This window comes from Stomoxys calcitrans, chromosome 3 (genome assembly GCF_963082655.1).
Source record: "Stomoxys calcitrans chromosome 3, idStoCalc2.1, whole genome shotgun sequence".
In the NCBI taxonomy this organism is placed as follows: Eukaryota; Metazoa; Arthropoda; class Insecta; order Diptera; family Muscidae; genus Stomoxys; species Stomoxys calcitrans.
Genome location: NC_081554.1, coordinates 28,459,512 through 28,479,435, shown reverse-complemented (window position 1 = coordinate 28,479,435; position 19,924 = coordinate 28,459,512). Strand labels below are relative to the sequence as shown.

Genomic DNA, 19,924 nt, shown 5'->3' with positions numbered 1-19,924 from the left:
CTCAAGGAGTCCAATCCGGGGACCGGTTCATATGGGGGCTACATCTGTTTATAGACCGATTCGCATCATACTTAACATAGATATTGGACAAATTTGAATTTGTCCCTTTAAATTTAAGAATATAAGGTAGAATAAGTGCCATGAATTTTAATTGAATTGTGAATTATTATTGTGAATTGTATAGCGTATAAGATATCCCCCTTTTTTGCCATCCGTACTAATCTGGAATAGAGTGTAAGACTATTGTGAATTGTTAGCTATAAGCCTTTTAGTACTGCAGCTCACTTGCCTTTTTTCAAATGTATACAATTTCACTTCTTCCACAACCGCAGCCAGGTGAGCATCCACATCTCTTTTCCCCTCTCTGTTTTTCCCAATAAAACCCAACGTTGTACCTCTCATAACCCGACACTTACCGTCTTCTTATTTTTTTTTCTTTTCGTTTTGGATACTTCATTTTCCTATTTAACTCATTATTCCTCTGTGTACGAGGAATAATAAGTTAAAAAACTCCCGCACTTACAGTCCACTTAACATCCACAGCCACACAGGGAATTCCTACAGTGACGTCACATCGCCTCTCATCATTTCATCGCTAGCACCACAAATCCCCAAGTGATCTCAATCACCCCCGCTCCGTCTAGCTAGGAAACCCCCCATTCTTGTGCATGGTCCATCGAAGCCGTTCACTGAGAGTACCATCGATTATCTCATCATTTCATCGCTCTCTCATCATTTCATCGCTAGCACCACAAATCCCCAAGTGATCTCAATCACCCCCGCTCCGTCTAGCTAGGAAACCCCCCATTCTTGTGCAGATATTAAAAGTCACAACTCAAGTTTTTGTTCTAAATTACAGCCAAATCGTATGAAAATTGGGGCTTCTAAGGGCTCAAGAAATCAAATCTGGCCATCGGTTTATATGGGGGCTAAAACTGTTTTTAGACCGATTCGGATCATACTTGGTACTGATGTTGGAAGTCATAACTCAAGTCCTCATTTCGAATTTAAGCCCAATGGGATGCAAATTGGGGCTTCTAAAGACTCCAGAAGTCAAATCCGGGAATCGGTTTATTTGGGAGGGATGGCTATATCTGTTTATAGACCGATTCGGATCATACTAGGCATGGATGATGGAAGTCATAACTCAAGTCTTTGTTCCAAATTTCAGTAAAATCGGATGAAAATCGAGGCTTCTAAAGGCTCATGAAGTCAAATCCGGAGATCGGTTTATATGGGGGCTATATCTGTTTACAGACCGATTCGATAACTTTAGTCTATGTTCCAAATTTTAGCCAAATCGGATAAAAATTTAAGCTTCTAGTGGCTCAAGTAATCCAATCGGGGAATTGGTGGTATATGGGGGCTATATCCAAATCTGAACCGACATGTCCCATTTGCAATCCCTAATGACCTAGGAAGTATCTGGGGAAAATGCCAAGTGGCTTGCTTTACGCTTTCGACCGCTATCGTGACATTTCGACAGACGGACGGACGGACATGGCTGAATAGTACCAGAATGTCGAGACGATCCAGAACATATTTACTTTATGGGGTCGCAGGTTAATATTTCGAGTTGTTGCAAACGGAATTATTAGAATAGTATACCCCTAACCTAAGATGGTGGGTATAACAATACACCAGGCGCAATATTTCACAAAATCGGATAAGAATTGCACACTCTGGAGGATCAAGAAGTCAAAACGGGAGGGTTGGTTTATATGGCCACTATATCAGGTTATGGATCGATATGGACCATACTTGACACAGTTGCAGGAAATTGAAAAGAAAAAAATACACTACAAAACAAAATCGGTTAGGAATTGCTCCCTCTAGAGGCTCAAAAACACAAATCGGGTGATCGGTTTATATGACAGCTATACCATAACATGGACCGATATGACCCATTTACAATCCAAACTGACCTACCCCAAAAGGAAGAATTTGTGCAAAATTTTAAGCCCTTAGCTGTATTCCTTCGAAAGTTAAGGTGCTTACGGTAGATAGAAAGACAGACGGACATAGATACATAAATCGATTTAGAATGCCAAGACGATCCAGAATATAAAAAATTTGTAGGGTCTCAGATCGATATTTCGATGTGTTACAAACGGCATGACGGAGTTAGTATGCCCCCATCCTATGTTGAAGGGTATTAAAATGGTAAAGCTGTTATATCCAACTTTCGTTTTAAATATTTTCTCTGTATAGAGTTACCCATCTAGCGGTTGCTTTATGAACTAAGGCTTGACTGCTGATAACTTTAATGACAATGCCGTTAGAATGGGAATCGAACCCATTACCTCCATAACTCGGCTACCGGGGCGCTTATAAAGAGGCTATACCGAGATACACTTATTTAGATAAAGCCTTTCTTTGAACTTTATCCAGCTTTAGCCTCAAATTTTAAGGTTCAAAGGCAAGAGAGCAGTAGAGCCCTAAAGAACGGTCTTATTACAGATTTCTATAATCCCATGTCAATATGGGCCAATACAAGAGAAAATAATTCACAAAACTCTCCCTCTCACTCAATCTCTCTCTCTCTCAAACAATGTTGACAAGTATGAAATTTGTCCACCAGTTCTTTAGTACCCCAAGTAGGGTGTTATCTCAAATGCACACACAGTGCCACAAAACAAATTCACACACCCATACACATGCATATCAGCAGCACCTGTGCAAAAAACAATAGTCCAAGGCTTCGGGCTGGACACATAAAAACGCTAAAGCCAACAACAAAACGTACTGCAAACACATGTGACTGACACAAAATACAAACAGCGCATTCGTTTATGCGATTACCGACGGATGGACAGGGAGGCAACAAGAATTTCTTCACTATCAGCTGGAACAAAGCTGGCAGCAGAGAGCATCTAAAAATGCCACAACAAGGGAGGGCGGCCAGACGTTTTAAAGACTTTCGCTTTCAGTTGGCAATTTTTCAATTTTGTTAAAACTCTTAGTTCTGATGTCTGCTTTAGTCGATCGCCGCAGCTTCTGTGGAGTGCTGTCCAAACGACTGACCTGTGGTCCCCGCGTTTGCTGCCGTTTTCACACAAAGCTGAAAACCCCTGCACCGAGCAGCAGAAAAACAAAACTTGTTCTTAGGCTTGACAACGGAAAACGGCGCTTAAAATTAAAACAACGATATTCTCAAGCTATCACTTGGATTTTATCGGCTAAGGCAACAACATGTGGCTACTCATACCGATTCTGGTGTACTCCGTGATATTTCTGTATATACGACACATCTACAGCTATTGGCGGCGCAAGGGCTTCCCCCATGAAAAGTCCAGTCTGCGCTGGTCATTCATACGCAACATCTATAATCGAGAGTTCCACTTCAGTGAGGCCATCAACAGTTTCTATAAGACGGGCAAGGAACGTTTTGTGGGCATCTATTGTTTCTTTCGGCCCGTACTTATGGTAAGAGATCTGCCATTGGCCCGTACCTTGATGGAGAATCAGGGTGGCCATTTCAACGATACCAAATGGGATTATGTACGAAGTTATCGCAAATACAATCTGCTGGAAAAGCTGTCGCCCATATTTGCCACCACACGCTTGGAGGCCATGTTTCGTAATATCGAAAAAGTGGGCGAACATCTGGTGAATCATCTCAACTTGGGTCCATTGGTTAGCATCAGCAGCACCTCTACAGACGGCGCCTGTGTTGATATGCAACAATTGTTGAGAATGTAAGTGCGCTAGTGATTGATTGGGTCATTCGCTATGACCCAATGATAACTTTGTTGAGAAACGATAAGGCTGATATTATGAAATTGAAAAAGATTTCCACAATCTCTCACATGTCGCTTTGTCTGCTTCTTTAATTTTTGAAATATTTTTTTTTTTTTTTTGGTTTGTAATGTGTCTATTTGATTTTACATTTATTTTACTTTCAGTTACTCGGTAAATATAATCGCCAATCTTATCTATGGCCTGGACATTGATGTTTTCAAACAAAACGATTCAGTTTTTCGTCATTATGCCAACAATTCCCTACGCAAATCTGGATTCAATTCATAGTGAGTATAGACAAACAGAAAATGGTCGGACCACAGACAGGATTTTGATCGAAATAATGGTAAAATCCATTTTTACCAAAAAATTGTGAAAAATAGATGTTCATAGATTTTTTTTTTTTTACAAAATTTAGTTTTGGAAGAATTTTTTATATAATTTTAATATTTCATGGAGAGCGTAATGGATAATATCATGATTAAGACAAGGACATCCGGCGAATTGCTCAGATACAAGCAGCATGCCTTGGTATAGGCAAAGCGATAGGGGAGATCGAAAAAATAATCGTTCGAAGCCAGTATTTACTCGCTAACGATGACATTTGGAGGACCAACACAGTGATCCTATCTTTAGAACAGTTTCAAGTGAAGCGGGTCCTTCGAAACTTCCTAAACTATTTGTTACGAAACATGTGCATACATTTCCCGGCTTCTAGGGGCTGAAGAATTCGAAACCGGTGTTTAGAATATATATTGGGATTATATCCAAATCTAAACCGATATTGCCCATTTGCAATCCCCAAACGACCTACATCAATAAGCAGCAGACAGCGGAAGACCTCGAGTGTGAACATCTTTAGAGACAGTATGTTGACCAATGTAGGTGTAGGCAAGAGATTAAACCCTTCACTGAGTATGGCAGAATCCCTATCGGGAGTTAGTGAAAACAAAAGGACAGACAAAGTTTAGAAATCGATATCAATACCAGACAGAACGACTTCAGAGTTCTTGATCCGATTTTTTATACCCTCCACCATAAGACGGGGGTATACTAATTTCGTCATTCTGTTTGTAACTCCTCGAAATATTCGTCTAAGACCCCATAAAGTATCGTCATGATCGTCATAACATTTTAAGTCGATCTAGCCACGACCGTCCGTCTGTCTGTCGAAAGCACGTTAACTTCCGAAGGAGTAAAGCTAGCCGCTTGAAATTTTGCACAAATACTTCTTATTAGCGTAGGTCAGTTGGTATTGTAAACGGGCCAAATCGGTCCATGTTTTGATATAGCTGCCATATAAACCGATCTTGGGTCTTGACTTCTTGAGCCTCTAGAGTGCACAATTCTTATCCAATTGGAATGAAATTTTGCACGACGTGTTTTGTTATGATATCTAGCAAATGTGCCAAGTATGGTTCAAATCGGTCCATGACCTGATATAGCTGTCATATAAACCAATCTTGGGTCTTGACTTCTTGAGCTTCTAGAGGGCGCAATTCCTATCCGATTTGGCCGAAATTTTGCATGACGTATTTAATTCTAACTTTCAACAACTGTTTCAAATAAGTTTCAAATCGGTTCATAACCTGATATAGCTGCCATACAAACCGATCTGAGATCTTGACTTTCTGAGCCTCTAGAGGTCGCAATTATTATCCGATTGGTCTAAAATTTTGCACGACGTATTTTATTATGACTTTCAACAACTGTTTAAAATAAGGTTCAAATCGGTTCATAACCTGATATAGCTGTCATTTAAACCGATCTGGGATCTTGATTTTTTGAGCCTCTAGAGGTCGCAATTATTATCCGATTGGTCTGAAATTTTGCACGACGTATTTTATTATGACTTTCAACAACTGTTTCAAATAAGGTTCAAATCGGTTCATAACCTGATATAGCTGTCATATAACCCGATCTTGGGTCTTGACTTCTTGAGCCCCTAGAGTGCGCAATTCTTATCCGATTGTAATGAAATTTTGCACGACGTGTTTTGTTATGATATCTAGCAGCTGTGCCAAGTATGGTTCAAATCGGTCCATGACCTGATATAGCTGCCATACAAACCGATCTGGGATTTTGACTTCTTGAGCCTCTAGAGGGCGCAATTCTTATCCGATTTGAATGAACTTTTGCCCGAAGTATTTTGTTATGATATCCAACAACTGCGCCAAGTATGGTTAAAATCGGTTCATAACCTGATATAGCTGCCATACAAACCGATCTGGGATCTTGACTTCTTGAGCCTCTAGAGGTCGCAATTATTATCCGATTGGTCTGAAATTTTGCACGACGTATTTTATTATGACTTTCAACAACTGTTTAAAATAAGGTTCAAATCGGTTCATAACCTGATATAGCTGCCATATAAACCGATCTTGGGTCTTGACTTCTTGAGCCTCTAGAGTGCGCAATTCTTATTCGAATTGGCTGATATTTCACACAGTTCTCCAACATATAATTTAATTGATGTCCAAACCGGACCATATCTTGATATCGCTCTAATAGCAGAGCAAATCTTTTCATATATCCTTTTTTGCCTAAGAAGAAATGCCGGGAAAAGAACTCGACAAATGCGATCCATGGTGGAGGGTATATAAGATTCGGCCCGGCCGAACTTAGCACGCGTTTACTTGTTACTTATTCCTTTTTTCTTTCATTATTTCCAACACATGTATTTTAAGTCATATTTCAAATTTCTAGCTCCATCCATCCGCCCGGCTCAAAGATCACACAAATCGTACATTTTGTGTGCATTTTTTGGTACCTAAATGTACACATTTCCAAAAACTTATATAGTCACCCAATTTAGCTCATTTATGTTCCAAAATTCAAAGCTTTAGCTCATTTTACAAAGAACGTATCAAAATTTACCAATTGCAGCACTAAAAGTACTATTTCTCCCCCTTACGGCACTATTTTGGGAATTTTGTTTCAAAAAATCTTATTTTTTGGTAACGTTCTTTTTCCTAGACCTATTGGTACTATTTTTGTACTTTTAGTGCCTTAACGTACGAATATCACTAAACCCGGCCTTGTCTAGTGCCTCCGACCCAAAGCCAACATTTGTGTAAAATTTCATGATTCTAGCTTTAGCCGTTTGGGCTGGACAGTGGTCGGTAAGTCATTAGTCAGCCAGTCATTCAATCAAGCGTCTCTTTTATATAGAGATAGGCCCCCTGACCTAAACCCCAATATGAATTCTTCAGATCATAGAAGTCGCAATCTTAATATTCCCCATATATGTTACAAAATAATTCACATACAAACTAAGTAAATAAGGAAACATCTTTAGTGGAATTCATTCGGCCCGGCCGAACTTGGCACATTTTCTCTTCTTTTATTTTTTTTTTTGTAAATTTTGTTTTCTCTTTTCCTCTCCCTTTTCAGCACCTTTAATCGTCTACCCATAAAATCCTCTCTCACTTATCGCCTGCGTGATATAGTGCGCAAGAGTGTGGAGTTGCGTGAAGATGGCGGCACCATACGCAAGGATCTGCTGCAACTTTTGGTGAAATTTCGCAATGGCAATGACATAGAGGTCAAAGATAAACTCAATTGGCATATAGAAATTGTTTTCGAACGGGAGAAGGTCTTATCCATAAAGAAAATGGGAAGAATTGCCGAACATCTGTTGGACAATGGTATGACAACTATGGCCTCCACAGCGATATTTACACTCTATGAGTTGTTAAAAAATCCCGCATTAATGAGAAAAATTCAGGAAGAGTTGAAGCGAATACAAATACAGGATACAGCAGTAGACAAACAAAAGACTGTATACGAACAAATGAGGCAATTGAAATTAATGGATTTGTGTATACAAGGTAAGTTGGAGAAAAGAAAGCTAAGAACAAAGATGACGAGTCTCTGTCATTTCTAGAAACCATACGCAAATACCCCAGTGTCCCCACCATAGAGCGAACCTGCCGCAAACCCTTTCCCATACCAAATAGCAAACATGTCTTAAGCGAGGGCAAATCGTTTATAGTGCCTCTCCTGGCCATACAGAGAGACGAACGATATTTCCAGGAACCCTTGGAATATAAGCCAGAACGGTTTCTGAAAGATAGCAATGGCAATAAGGGAGAAAACTTCATAGGATTTGGCTTGGGTGCCAAATCATGCATTGGTATGTGGTATGCTTTCACTTAAAAGGTTAATAAATCCTAAAGATGTCTCTTCTTCTTTTCCCTTTGCAGCTCAAAATTTTGTTAAATTAGTTGTTAAATATATTTTGGTAAAACTTTTCCTAAACTACCATATGGAGTTGGTGCCCACAGATGATTTCGATATTTGCTATGACGATACACCCTTTATACGTTCGGAAGCAGGTCTGAAGGTGAAACTTAGGCCGAAAGTTAAATTTGAAATTTAAGTCGTTCACAATAATATTGGCAACTGTTAGATACATAAGGCAATAAATAAGATATTTAAGTATTATGTGAAAAATATTGAGAATATTAAGAAGTAAAATGGGGTTCAGTTTGGCTGGGCTGAACCTTATATTCCCTCTACTATGGATCGCATTTATCAAACATTCTTCCGGTTTTTCTTTATATGCAGAGACCAACAATCTAAAAACGTGCTAAGTTCGGCCGAAAGAAATCTCGGGTAGCACCACCATAGATTCTGCAAAAAAATTTACCCATACAAAATTTTGGGAATTCGGCTATTGTAAGTTTTTACCATTGAAGACGACAAAAGAGATGTTCTGCAAGTCCCTCAAGGGAACCCTTAAAGAGGCTGCAGTATTGCAGGACCTAAGACCAAAGCCGACGATGCAGATCCGCGATTTGGGCGCCGTCTCTATCGCCCGAAGAGATCACTGATGCAGTGATCAAGGCAACGGGAACAACAGCTGAGGAAGTGACTGTGTAGCTAACTGCACTTAATTCCCGAGAGCAGAAGAGGGCCTTCATCTCCCTATCAGCTAGCTTCGCCAACGAGTTGCTGAAGACCAGCTGACTCCTGATTGAAATGACAAATTGTCGGCTTACATACCGGGAAGAGAGAAAACACTGCTGCAGGTGTTTGGAAGCAGGCCATCTACAGTGGTAACCAAGGGACTCAAGGGAAAAGCAATGGGACTATGCATTAAATGCAGCAAGAGTGAACACAAGATGAAGGAGTGCACTAACCCTTTGAAATGCTGTATAAGCTCGCACAGTGGAAAAAAATACCAGAAGGATCACCTTCCTGGCCTGCACAGGAGTACAACTATGGCAAATAGTTGCAAAATATGACTGGACTCCCACGGTTTGTGATTTGCCATCCAGAAGACGGAGTTGCTACTCCTAACGAGAAAAAACATCCCAGTCGAATTGGATATGCACATAGACGACATACTGGTGAAAACCAAGAGTTTGGTCAAATATCTAGGGTCTGACTAGATAAAAAATTGACCTATTCAGAGCAAATTCGCCATGCGACAACAAAGGCCACAAGGATAACGGCACAACTCAGCCGACTGATGGCAAACATAGGTGGGCCTCTTCCGAGCAGGCACAGACTCGTAATGCAGCCATGCAATAGCATTCTCTTCTATGGGAGTGAAATATGGAACCAGACACTGCAGACGGCATGCCTAGCGAAATCCCTGCTCCCGGTACAGAGGATGGCGTTTCTCAGGGTCATATTATGCCACCGGGTAGTGGCGGAGCCCGCAGCCCTTGTAATAGCTGGAATGGTTCCGATAGACCTACTGGCAATGGAGCGAGCTAGGCTCTACACTGCGAGGTGCGACACCCAGAGAGGACAGGGTGAGATTCAAACGGATCACATACAGGTCATGTGAGAGAAGACTATTGAGGATGGCAACAAAAGTGGACGAATGGGAATGGGGCCATTGGAAGACTAATACCCGATGTACGGATGTGAAGAGATAGGAAGCACGGCGACATCAACTCTAATGTCACACAGATGTAGACTGACCATGATTACTTCCGGAAATAGCAGCATAGAGGGGCCCATAGCTGCCATGTAACCCGATCTGGGACCTTGACTTCTTGAGCCTCTAGTGAACGCAATTCTTACCCGATTTGGCTGAAATTTTGCATGATGTGTTTTGTTATGACTTCAAACAACTGATATGGCCCATTTACAATCCCAATCGACCTACACTTATAAGAAGTATTTGTCCAAAATTTCAGGCTGCCAGCGTTACTCCTTCGAAAGTTAGCGTGCTTTCGACAGACAGACAGAAGGAAAAAATGGGTAGATCGACTTAAAATGTCATGACAATCAAGAAAATATATACTTTATAGTGTCTTAGACAAATATTTCGAGGAGTTACAAACGGAATGACGAAATTAGTATACCCCCGCCCTATGGTGGAAGGTATAAAAATAGTACTGGTTACGAGAGAAAACATACGTTTAGTACAGTAATTGTTACCATTTGATACTTTCTTTACAAATGGAGATAGAGGTCTGAAATTTGGTATGTAGGTACAACTAAAGGGTGATTTTTTTGAGGTTAGGATTTTCATGCATTAGTATTTGACAGATCACGTGGGATTTCAGACATGGTGTCAAAGAGAAAGATGCTCAGTATGCTTTGACATTTCATCATGAATAGACTTACTAACGAGCAACGCTTGCAAATCATTGAATTTTATTACCAAAATCAGTGTTCGGTTCGAAATGTGTTCATTCACCGTTCAGCGATGAGGCTCATTTCTGGTTGAATGGCTACGTAAATAAGCAAAATTGCCGCATTTGGAGTGAAGAGCAACCAGAAGCCGTTCAAGAACTGCCCATGCATCCCGAAAAATGCACTGTTTAGTGTGGTTTGTACGCTGGTGGAATCATTGGACCGTATTTTTTCAAAGATGCTGTTGGACGCAACGTTACGGTGAATGAACACATTTCGAACCGAACACTGATTTTGGTAATAAAATTCAATGATTTGCAAGCGTTGCTCGTTGGTAAGTCTATTCATGATGAAATGTCAAAGCATACTGAGCATCTTTCTCTTTGACACCATGTCTGAAATCCCACGTGATCTGTCAAATACTAATGCATGAAAATCCTAACCTCAAAAAAATCACCCTTTATGACAACTGGAAACAAGTAAAAGCCTGCTTAATTCGGCCGAGCCGAATCTAGGGAACCCACCACCATGGATTCTGCTAAAAATTTATACAAACTAAATTTATCATCTGTTTGGCTTTTAACGGCCGGTCATGCGAGTCAATTCTTGTTTCATTGTCCTTCAAGTCCAGCTTAATGACCAAGCGAATGCAACATCCAAAGGAGAGATTTATAATTGAGCCCTTGAAGAAAAGAAATTGCCAGTTCCTCAGACATGGCAGGACACATGTCACCCCACTGGTGGACATGGCGTTTCGATAATAGGGTTTCATTATCTCATCTGCACCATCGTGAACTATGTCCGTCCATCTGACAACCTGCTAAAGTTGTTGGAAGTCATAAAAGAACACCACGTACAAAATTTCAGCCAAATCGGACAAAAATTGCGGTTTGAAAAGCCCGAAGAAGTCAAATTGGGAGATCGGTTTATATGGGAGCTATATCAGATTATAGACCGATTTGGACCGCATTTGACATAGTTGTTGGAAGTCACAACAGAACACTGCATGACAAATTTTGGCCACTTCGGACAAAAATTGTGGCTTGTAAGGGCTCAAGAAGTTAAATCGGGAGATCGGTTTATATGGGAGCTTTATCAGTTTCCTGACCAATTTGGACCGTACTTGGCCCTATCGTTGGAAGTCGCCGCTTTGACTTTGACACCACATACAAAATTTCAGCCAAATCCGACAAAAATTGCGGCTTCCAAGTGCTCAAAAAGTCAAATCGGAAGATCGGTTTATATGGGAGCTTTATCGGGTTAAAGACCGATTTGGAAGTTTGAACACTTCATGCAAAATTTCAGTCATATCGGACGATAATTGCGGCTTCTAGGGGTTTAAGAAGACAAATCGGGATATCGGTCTATATGGGAGCTTTATCTAAATCTGAACCGATATGGCCCATTTGCAATCCCCAACCGCCTACATCAATATTAAGTATCTGTGCGAAATTTCAAGTGACTAGTTTTATGAGTTCGATCTCTATCGTGGTTTCGACAGACGGACGGACGGACGGACATGGTTAGATCGACTCCGAACGTCAAGACGATCAAGAATATATATAATTAATGGGGTCTCAGACGAATATTTCCAGGTGTTACAAACGGAATGACTAGATTGGTATACCCCTAATCCTATGGTGGTAGATATAAAAAAAAGATGACAAAGCTCCGATAAGTTGTAGGGCCCATTCTTTAAATCAACTTAAAATAGGTCTCCACACTTGAAGACGATACTAGCTCATTTTCTTTCTAAGTATTAAATACAAGCCAAATCGCTCGTTTGTAGTACCCAGCACCAAAGCAGTAATGAGAAGTATGTCGCAAACATGCAACAAAATTCTGTTTTCCCCAACTCTATGATATTCTGTTTTTGGTTTTCCTAGCAACTTAGTGATATTCAAATCACTGAACTCATTAAATCAAGCTTTCCCTTTATACTCTCTTACATATTTGCAAGTTTCCATAATCTGCAACTCAAGGGAAAACATTTTTTTTTTCGAAATATATGCTAAAATCCCACTCCAACTTAGAACTACTTTTGTTGCAAGTGTCTAAGCAGGCAACGCAGCTCCACTGTGTCATATTTTCCTACAAAATTCCTCTACGAATTCATACATAATTATGATATGCACATATACAATAGCAACAATTTACATCTCATATGAAAAATCTCATCATCATCATATGTGAAGTAAAGTAAAAACAAGCATATAGTTGTCGAATATATATGTGATTCTGGTATTTTGTAGAAATTTTTGTGTTGGCTCATTACACCAGAATTCATCGACATACAAAGCACTTACTCTCATCCCCATTTGGCAACATTGAGGGAAATTCTACCCAACCACCCACAAGAGACACGTCCAGGAAATTGTTTTTCATAAATTTCTAGATTGCTGATTATTATTATGGTACAGAGAGAATAGAATCAAGATTTGATCTCACACTTGGAATTTATGTCAATATTATGCATAGTCTTCTCTTACAAACATATCAACATTTATACAAAGCTGATATTTGTGTATGGAATAATGAATCTGATGAAATACATAATAGAACAAGAAACTGAAATAAAACAAAATTATAGCTAAATATAAAGAATGTAGAGAACCTTATTCTAGGTTAGGTTTAGGTGACAGTCTGCCACCAGACTCACTGAGATGTTTTCGTGCATTGTGATAGATGAACAGAATGAGGAAGATGCCTTCTCGTTCTACCGCTGAACCATCCAGTTCGCCTTTAAAAGACCAACAACTTGCGAACCTTCACCTCCGCTAAATCAGACAGGTTCTTAAAGAAATGAGAACCTACAGTGGAACTCCTACTGACTGCCAGTGCGGGACACACACAGATTGTGTTCTTTAGTCTCTTCTTTCTCGATAACCTTACATCTTCTGCAAAAGTCGTTACTCGCAACATTTAGGTTAGGTTAGGTTTAAGAGGCCATCAAACTCACTTAGACGTTTGCTTCCATTGTGATTCCACAGGAACAGAAGAAGGAAGATACCTTCTAGTTCCTACCGTTGAACTATCTAGATCGCTTTAAAAAGTCAAATAACTTGCGAATGTTCACATCCGCTAAATCAGACAGGTACCCAAAGATATGAGAACCTAAAGTGAAACACCTTCCAACTGCTAGTGCGGAACACACACATAGAAGGTGTTCCATAGTCTCTTCTTCTTCGATGATCCTATAGCTTCTGCAAAAGTCGTTGCTGGCAACCTTCAATCTGTCAGCATGTCTCCGATTAGACAGTGACGTGTCATAACGGACACAATGACTGAGACGTCTTTCCTAGCCAATGACAGCAAAGCAGTAGACCTCTTCATCCACATTTGGAATGCTTTGTGAACATCTATAATTCGTTGTACTTCGGGCCTGGTCCTGAAAACTTAGTTTACATATCGCTAGATGCATACCCACAGATTCCAGTATCCCTGGAATGTGTAAGGTAGTTCTTACTCTCGCTAGCTCGTCCGCTCTACAGTTCCCTGGGATATCTCTGCGGTTAGGCACCAGAATAGATGAATTTTGAATTGTTCAGACATCTCGTTGAGAGATCTGCGACAGTCGAGGGTCTGCTCTACAGTTCCTTGGGATATCTCTGTGGCTCGGCACCCAGAATAGGTGAATTTTGAACTGTTCAGACATCTCGTTGAGAGATCTGCGACAGTCGAGGGCGATTTTTGTATTAAGAAATACGTTCTCCGAGGATTTAATGGCTGCCTGGCTGTCTGAGAAGATATTCATCGTTATTACATTATATTTAGCTATTCCACCACTTTCTTAATTGCAAGGATCTCCGCTTGATACTCACTGCAGTGGTCGGGTAACCAGAGGTAGATATGACCAGTTCGAGATCTTTAGAGTAAATGCAAATGCAAATTCAAATTTTGCCCATCAACATTCCACTAAGGAACGGGGGCAAACTTCTCACATATCAATGAGTGCAGTCTGATTCAAGTTTAAGCTCAATGATAAGGGACCTCCTTTTTATAGCCGAGTCCGAATGGCGTGCCGCAATGCGACACCTCTTTGGAGAGAAGTTTTACATGGCTAGTACCTCACATATGTTGCCAGCATTAGGAGGGGGAAACCACCGCTGAAAATTGTTTTCTGATGGTCTCGCCAGGATTCGAACCCAGCGTCATAGGCGGACATGTTAACGTCTGCACTACGGTGGCCTGCGACGAGATCTTTAGAGTACACCCTAAAACTCTTATGGACGTCTAGTTTGGAACCAACCGTTTAGAAGTCTACGTAACCTCTATTACTAGGGATATTGTAGTTCCAATCGGTTCTATCAGGAATAGTGGTACAGTACTTTTTATCAAAAATCGGCTCAGGTGTAATCCACACTGCCTGGACCATCGGACATTGTATCAGGGATAACACAGTATTCATAGCCGCCACATGACCAAAGAGAAAGCTCCTTTAGCCTCACGACAGTGGTCTCAGCAATTTGTCTAGCCACAATGTCCAGGGGCATTAGATGTAGCATTAAATTCAATGCATCAGATTGTGTAGTCCTCAATGAGGCTGTGATGCACACACAAGCCATCCTATGGACTCGGTTAAATATTGAGCAGTAGGTGGACTTTTGAAGCGCCATCCACCATACAGCAACACCATATAGGTCTGACAACTGCAGTATATACCCAATGCATAACGCGCGGTCTAAGCCCCAAACTTTTGAAAATGGCTCTCTTACAGGTGCATAGGGCAAGGGTTGCCTTTCTTGTCCTTTCCAAAATGTTGGATTTGAAGTTCAATTTTCTGTCCAGCAAAACACCCAGGTGTTTTGCATTTTCTGTAAATAGAACATTCTCTCCTCCCAAGAACACAGGTGCCACTGTAAGTAACTTGTATTGACAAGAACTACTTCTGTCTTGCACAGATTTACGCCTAGACCACTTTTGGTAGCCCATTTCGTTGTTGTACGTAAAGCTTCCTGAAGTATATCTTTAAGAGTGTTGGACAAGTTACCCCTAACCGCAATTGCCTCGTCTCCAGCATATGCGACCACTTTTACACATTTTTCTTCCAGAGATAATAATATATTGTTAATGTTCATATTTCAAAGAAGAGAAGACAATACACCACCTTGAGATGTTCCTTTGCTGACCCATCTTTTTAGCTCCACAGATCCCAAACCTGCCGTAATGCATATTTTAGTAAGTAAGTTATTAATAATCTTTCTTACGGTAAAGTTAATGCCTAGAAACTCCAACTCCTTTGTGACTGATGTCGGTTTTACTTTGTTGAAAGCACCTTCAATGTCAAGAACTGCTATCATTATATATTCCTTGACAGCGAGAGAACCCTCTAAGTAGCCGACTAGGTCGTGAAGCGCTGTTTCTGTGGACCTGCTCTTACTACATGCTGCCGATGAGACAGGCAATCTCCAGGGATCTTTGCCCTAATAAGTTTCTACCAACCTCACAAGAGTCCTCAGCATTAAGGATGACAGAAAAAAATTTCGCCTTCGTATGATAAGGTTTTCCTGCTTTCGGAATATAAATAACCTTCGTGTCCCTCCATCCCACAGGTATATTTAGCATTCTGATTCAAGCAGAGTATATCTTCCTAAGCCAAGAAACCAGTCTATCTGACACAGCTTGTAATGCAACCGGTGATACATTATCGGAGTCTTGCGACTTAAAGGAGTCGCCCAAAGGATTTTCGGCTCGGACACAATTTCCCCGATAACCTCCGTCGTATGCATACCAGTAAAAACCTCTTCTGGCGCCACGTTGTCCATTGGAGAATTTCGCGGGTAATGTGTATCAACGAGTAGTTCTGATGTTTCCTCACAAGATATTGTCAATACATTCTCTGACTTCTGAATATACCCCACCATAATATGTTTCGAGGACAGAATCCTTTTTAGTCTAGAGGTCTCAGATGTATCCTCCACGGCGCTGCAGAATTCTACCCAGTATTTGATCTGAGCCTTTCTCAGCTCGCTCTATGTGGCGCCATTGTGGCTTTCGTTTTGTTGAAGAGTTTTCAATAGTTTTTCCTTAGACCAGCCAGTCCTGGGGTTCACCATGGCGGACGCTGTTTACCCCTTGGCTTGGCACTAGGAGATGCTGACACAAGCGAGTCATTCAGGGCCTTCGTGATCCGCTTGACCATTATGTGTATATCCTCCGCAGTTTTCACTTCTTTTTCTGGTCTAGAAGTGGTAGAATTGCAAAATATGTGCCGAAATGTATCCCAAACCCCTTTTCATCTGTTAATCCGAGGGACCACTTCTGCAGTATTTTCTCCAAGGCTGAAACTTATATAACGATTATCAGAGAAGCTGTGGTCGGCCAACATATCACAGTTGCATATTCTTGCGCTTATATTTTCCGATACAATGAAAATATTGTATAAAGTTCAATCTACCTATTCCTGGCAATAAAGGTCGGTTTATTCTCTTCATTACAAATCGCCTTTAAAAATATTCGATAAGCAGCTCACACCTTCCGTTGACATCCGAACTTCCCCATATCTGGTGATCCGCATTAGCATCACTTTCTACCATGCGACGGCTTCAACCAGCAACATAAGGTTTGAAGGCGGCATCTCTGAATCGTGTGCCATATATAGGAAAGCCAGACAGTAATGATACTACCGAATCTTCAGTGCTTAGTGACGAAGAAGAAAAACATTTAGACTACTCTTTGCAAGAATATAGGCTCTGTGGCTCCCATTCCCCGTACCCTTAAGAAGTTTAAATGCCGCAATTCATAGTCCACAAACCATTCCTCCACACACCCAGGGTTCCTGAATAAGAACCACGTCAAATCCCCCTGCCACCAGGAGGACCTTTAGTGCCGCCGAAGCGGCCTTATAGTGGTGGAGATTTATCTGCAGAAACCGGACCATAGTCAGGATTCAAAACTTCCACCACTGTTTTGTTAGCCTCGTCTTCTAATTCCGCTAGGAGTCCTCTCTAAAGATTCGTTAGATCTTATCATGATGAATTATCCGTACGCATCTATGGGCAGGTGAAAAGCAATGGAACCACTCTTCCTCAGAACAATGGACACTTGAGGTGTGGACGATTCCTCCTCAGATGCTTCGCTAGCTGCTGCTTTCGAAGTACTTTTTGAGTTACGTCCCTCCCCGCTGGTGCGCACCTTAACTCCAGTCCAACCAGATGGCCCACCCACACAGGGCTTGTCGGGTTCCGTTTCGATGCCGAAACAGGAGGGGCTGTTTCGATCGTGGCATGTGGATTTTCAGTCTCCCGCAATCCGCCAGACTTTATCGATATGGTCAATAGTTCCTAAGGCAAGAATTCAGCAACAACTGCTGAGTCGTCTCCTGATTCCCCAAATCCACCGCTTCTATAGACCTTCAGTTTCGACTTGTTGAATACGGATACAACTCCTTCAGACCTGTTGAGGCAGTAGTTTAGTACGAGTACTCCATGTCTCCGGCCACCACTAGCCTCATCCAATCTACCAATCTTCCCTTCGTCTTCCAAGTATGGATTCAGGAGCTGAGGAAATCTATGGAATCCAAGTGTGCGTCATTGTTCGAGAAGGAATATCTTTCTTCTTGACTAAATCCAGTGCTGCACCTGGCCAGATCTGACCGATCTTTTTAAGGGCGTATTATACATTTCAATTGAGCGTTGATCACCGAAGGCAATTACTATGTATCGGCCTCTATACCAGCCTTCATCGTCACAAACTGGAGGAAACCCAGGAAATTCCACAAGAAAATCGGAGAATACTGATAACAGTCCATTGACTATGCCACTCCAATTATTCCTAGGTATGCAGCCTTGTCCATCCCCTTGTCGACAACTGCCATCACCAAACTGTCCCTAGCGACATTAGCAAAGGCTCTTGGATCCATCTTACTATTGTTCGCCTTAGTTCTTTTAGGCATGGGATGCCCTCCAGGTGACCCAAGCCTTTTGGCTAATTGCGGTGCAGTTTCCGAATCTAGACGTCTTTGAGGTAGCCTGTGCAGCGAATTCCCGAGCCCAATTTTGGGAGACCCTTTAGTGAGATTCTTAGGATCATTCACTCCAAGCCTCTCATTAAACATGAGAGCGTTGCGCCTTTGATTATTCCAATCTCTTAAAGAGCATGTTGGTTTGCGGGAGAAGGCCGATGGCCTATGCAAATTATAGGCATGCGAAGATAAAATAGGTTCAGCCTTGTCCGTAAGACTCGAACGAGGTGTCTTCGTCAAAAGACACCAGTCGTCTGTCGAGGTTTCAGTAGCAGACAACATGCTACTGGCTGATATCACCACCGCAGCCGTTGGGTCTTTGGAGTCCATTCTAAGCCAACATCCGAACTCTAGATCTGTCGTTCCACTAGAAGATTATCAACCACCTAATGGATAACACTATCGTAGCTATCCTTGATTGACTTAAAATTTTCTTCCTGGAGCGAAATAACAAAACGTCCGCTCCTCATACATCATATTCTAAAGTCTGCATAATTTAAATGGAAATGTATAGTTCTATTCTTTTCCATGATAATTGAAAAGACTATTAAGTCTTTTCCAAAAATCACAATATGTGACCAATCAATCAATATGTGTGTGTATGTGTTGTTTATTTCTGAAGCTGTAATATTTGCTGACTCCGATGTGATAGTACTTGGAGCGTTTAAAATTCTTGGTAAAATCTTGAAAAAGATTTGCGTAGAAGGCGAATTTTGGTCAAGGTGTAAGAATGAAACGCAAATCTTTTATGAAAAAACACCTAGAAATAAAAATCTTTAAAGGAAAGTTCAAGTGACACAAGGCGCAGAAGAAGTAAGTTAAACAAATAATTCAAGAATTATTCTGTAGCCCTTCTTAAACAATAGTTATTTACAATTTGTGACTTATCTATTTTTGCCTTTTAGCTTATGGTACAAATTTCATTATATATTTCTTCCACTTTATAAACTTCATATCGAGAAGATGATACCGTGATTGTCTTTACTATCACTCTGCAAGTTGAAGGAGAGGAGGTCACATAACTACAAACATACATCTCCTTACATAACAATGTGTGAATGTGTTGGTCCTTTTATACTAAATAAGCAAATTATAATTCAGCATTTGACACTGTTCTGATTTCTTGCTATCATGGTGTCAACGACGAATGCTGTTGCTTGGTGGTGATGGTGATGGAAGGTAAACAAATTTATATGATAATCGAATATTGATGGTGATGATGCTTGTGTCGGTCGTCATACAATGAAAAGAATCTCCTCATGTAGTTTTCCTTTGTGATAAAAATACGAATAATTAACATAAAAGAAAAATAAAAAAAAACAAATATAGTACAAGTGCATGTAAAGTCAGCTCTTGACATAAATGACATATTTGGAGCACAACAAGGACATTTTGTTCCATATAAAAAATGAACGGAAGGAGATAATTATCTACTCGTATGTATATGGGTCAAGTGTAATTGGAAAAGGTGTTATGCATTGAAGACAATACAACAAAAGAAAGATAATTGAACTACAACTGAACTTCAGTATGAGATATTAAGTTAATGCAGTTGTACAGTTAAATGTAAAGAATCGAAACACGAATAATTAAAGGAAACCTGTTGATTATGAAGGAAGAGGC

General features: G+C 40.7%; 2 protein-coding genes across 2 annotated transcripts in view; one reads left to right on the top strand and one right to left on the bottom strand.

Annotated features, from left to right (window-relative positions):
- The window catches only part of LOC106089478 (uncharacterized), a 239,719-nt gene that overhangs the window by 160,576 nt on the left and 59,219 nt on the right, over positions 1-19,924 (bottom strand). The window lies entirely within an intron of this gene.
- On the top strand, positions 2,906-8,282 carry LOC106089440 (probable cytochrome P450 310a1). The gene is made up of 5 exons (XM_013255290.2): positions 2,906-3,698; positions 3,906-4,028; positions 7,135-7,571; positions 7,628-7,876; positions 7,947-8,282. The coding sequence occupies exons 1-5, from the start codon at positions 3,193-3,195 to the stop codon at positions 8,120-8,122; spliced, it is 1,491 nt and encodes a 496-aa protein (XP_013110744.2). The 5' UTR covers positions 2,906-3,192; the 3' UTR covers positions 8,123-8,282.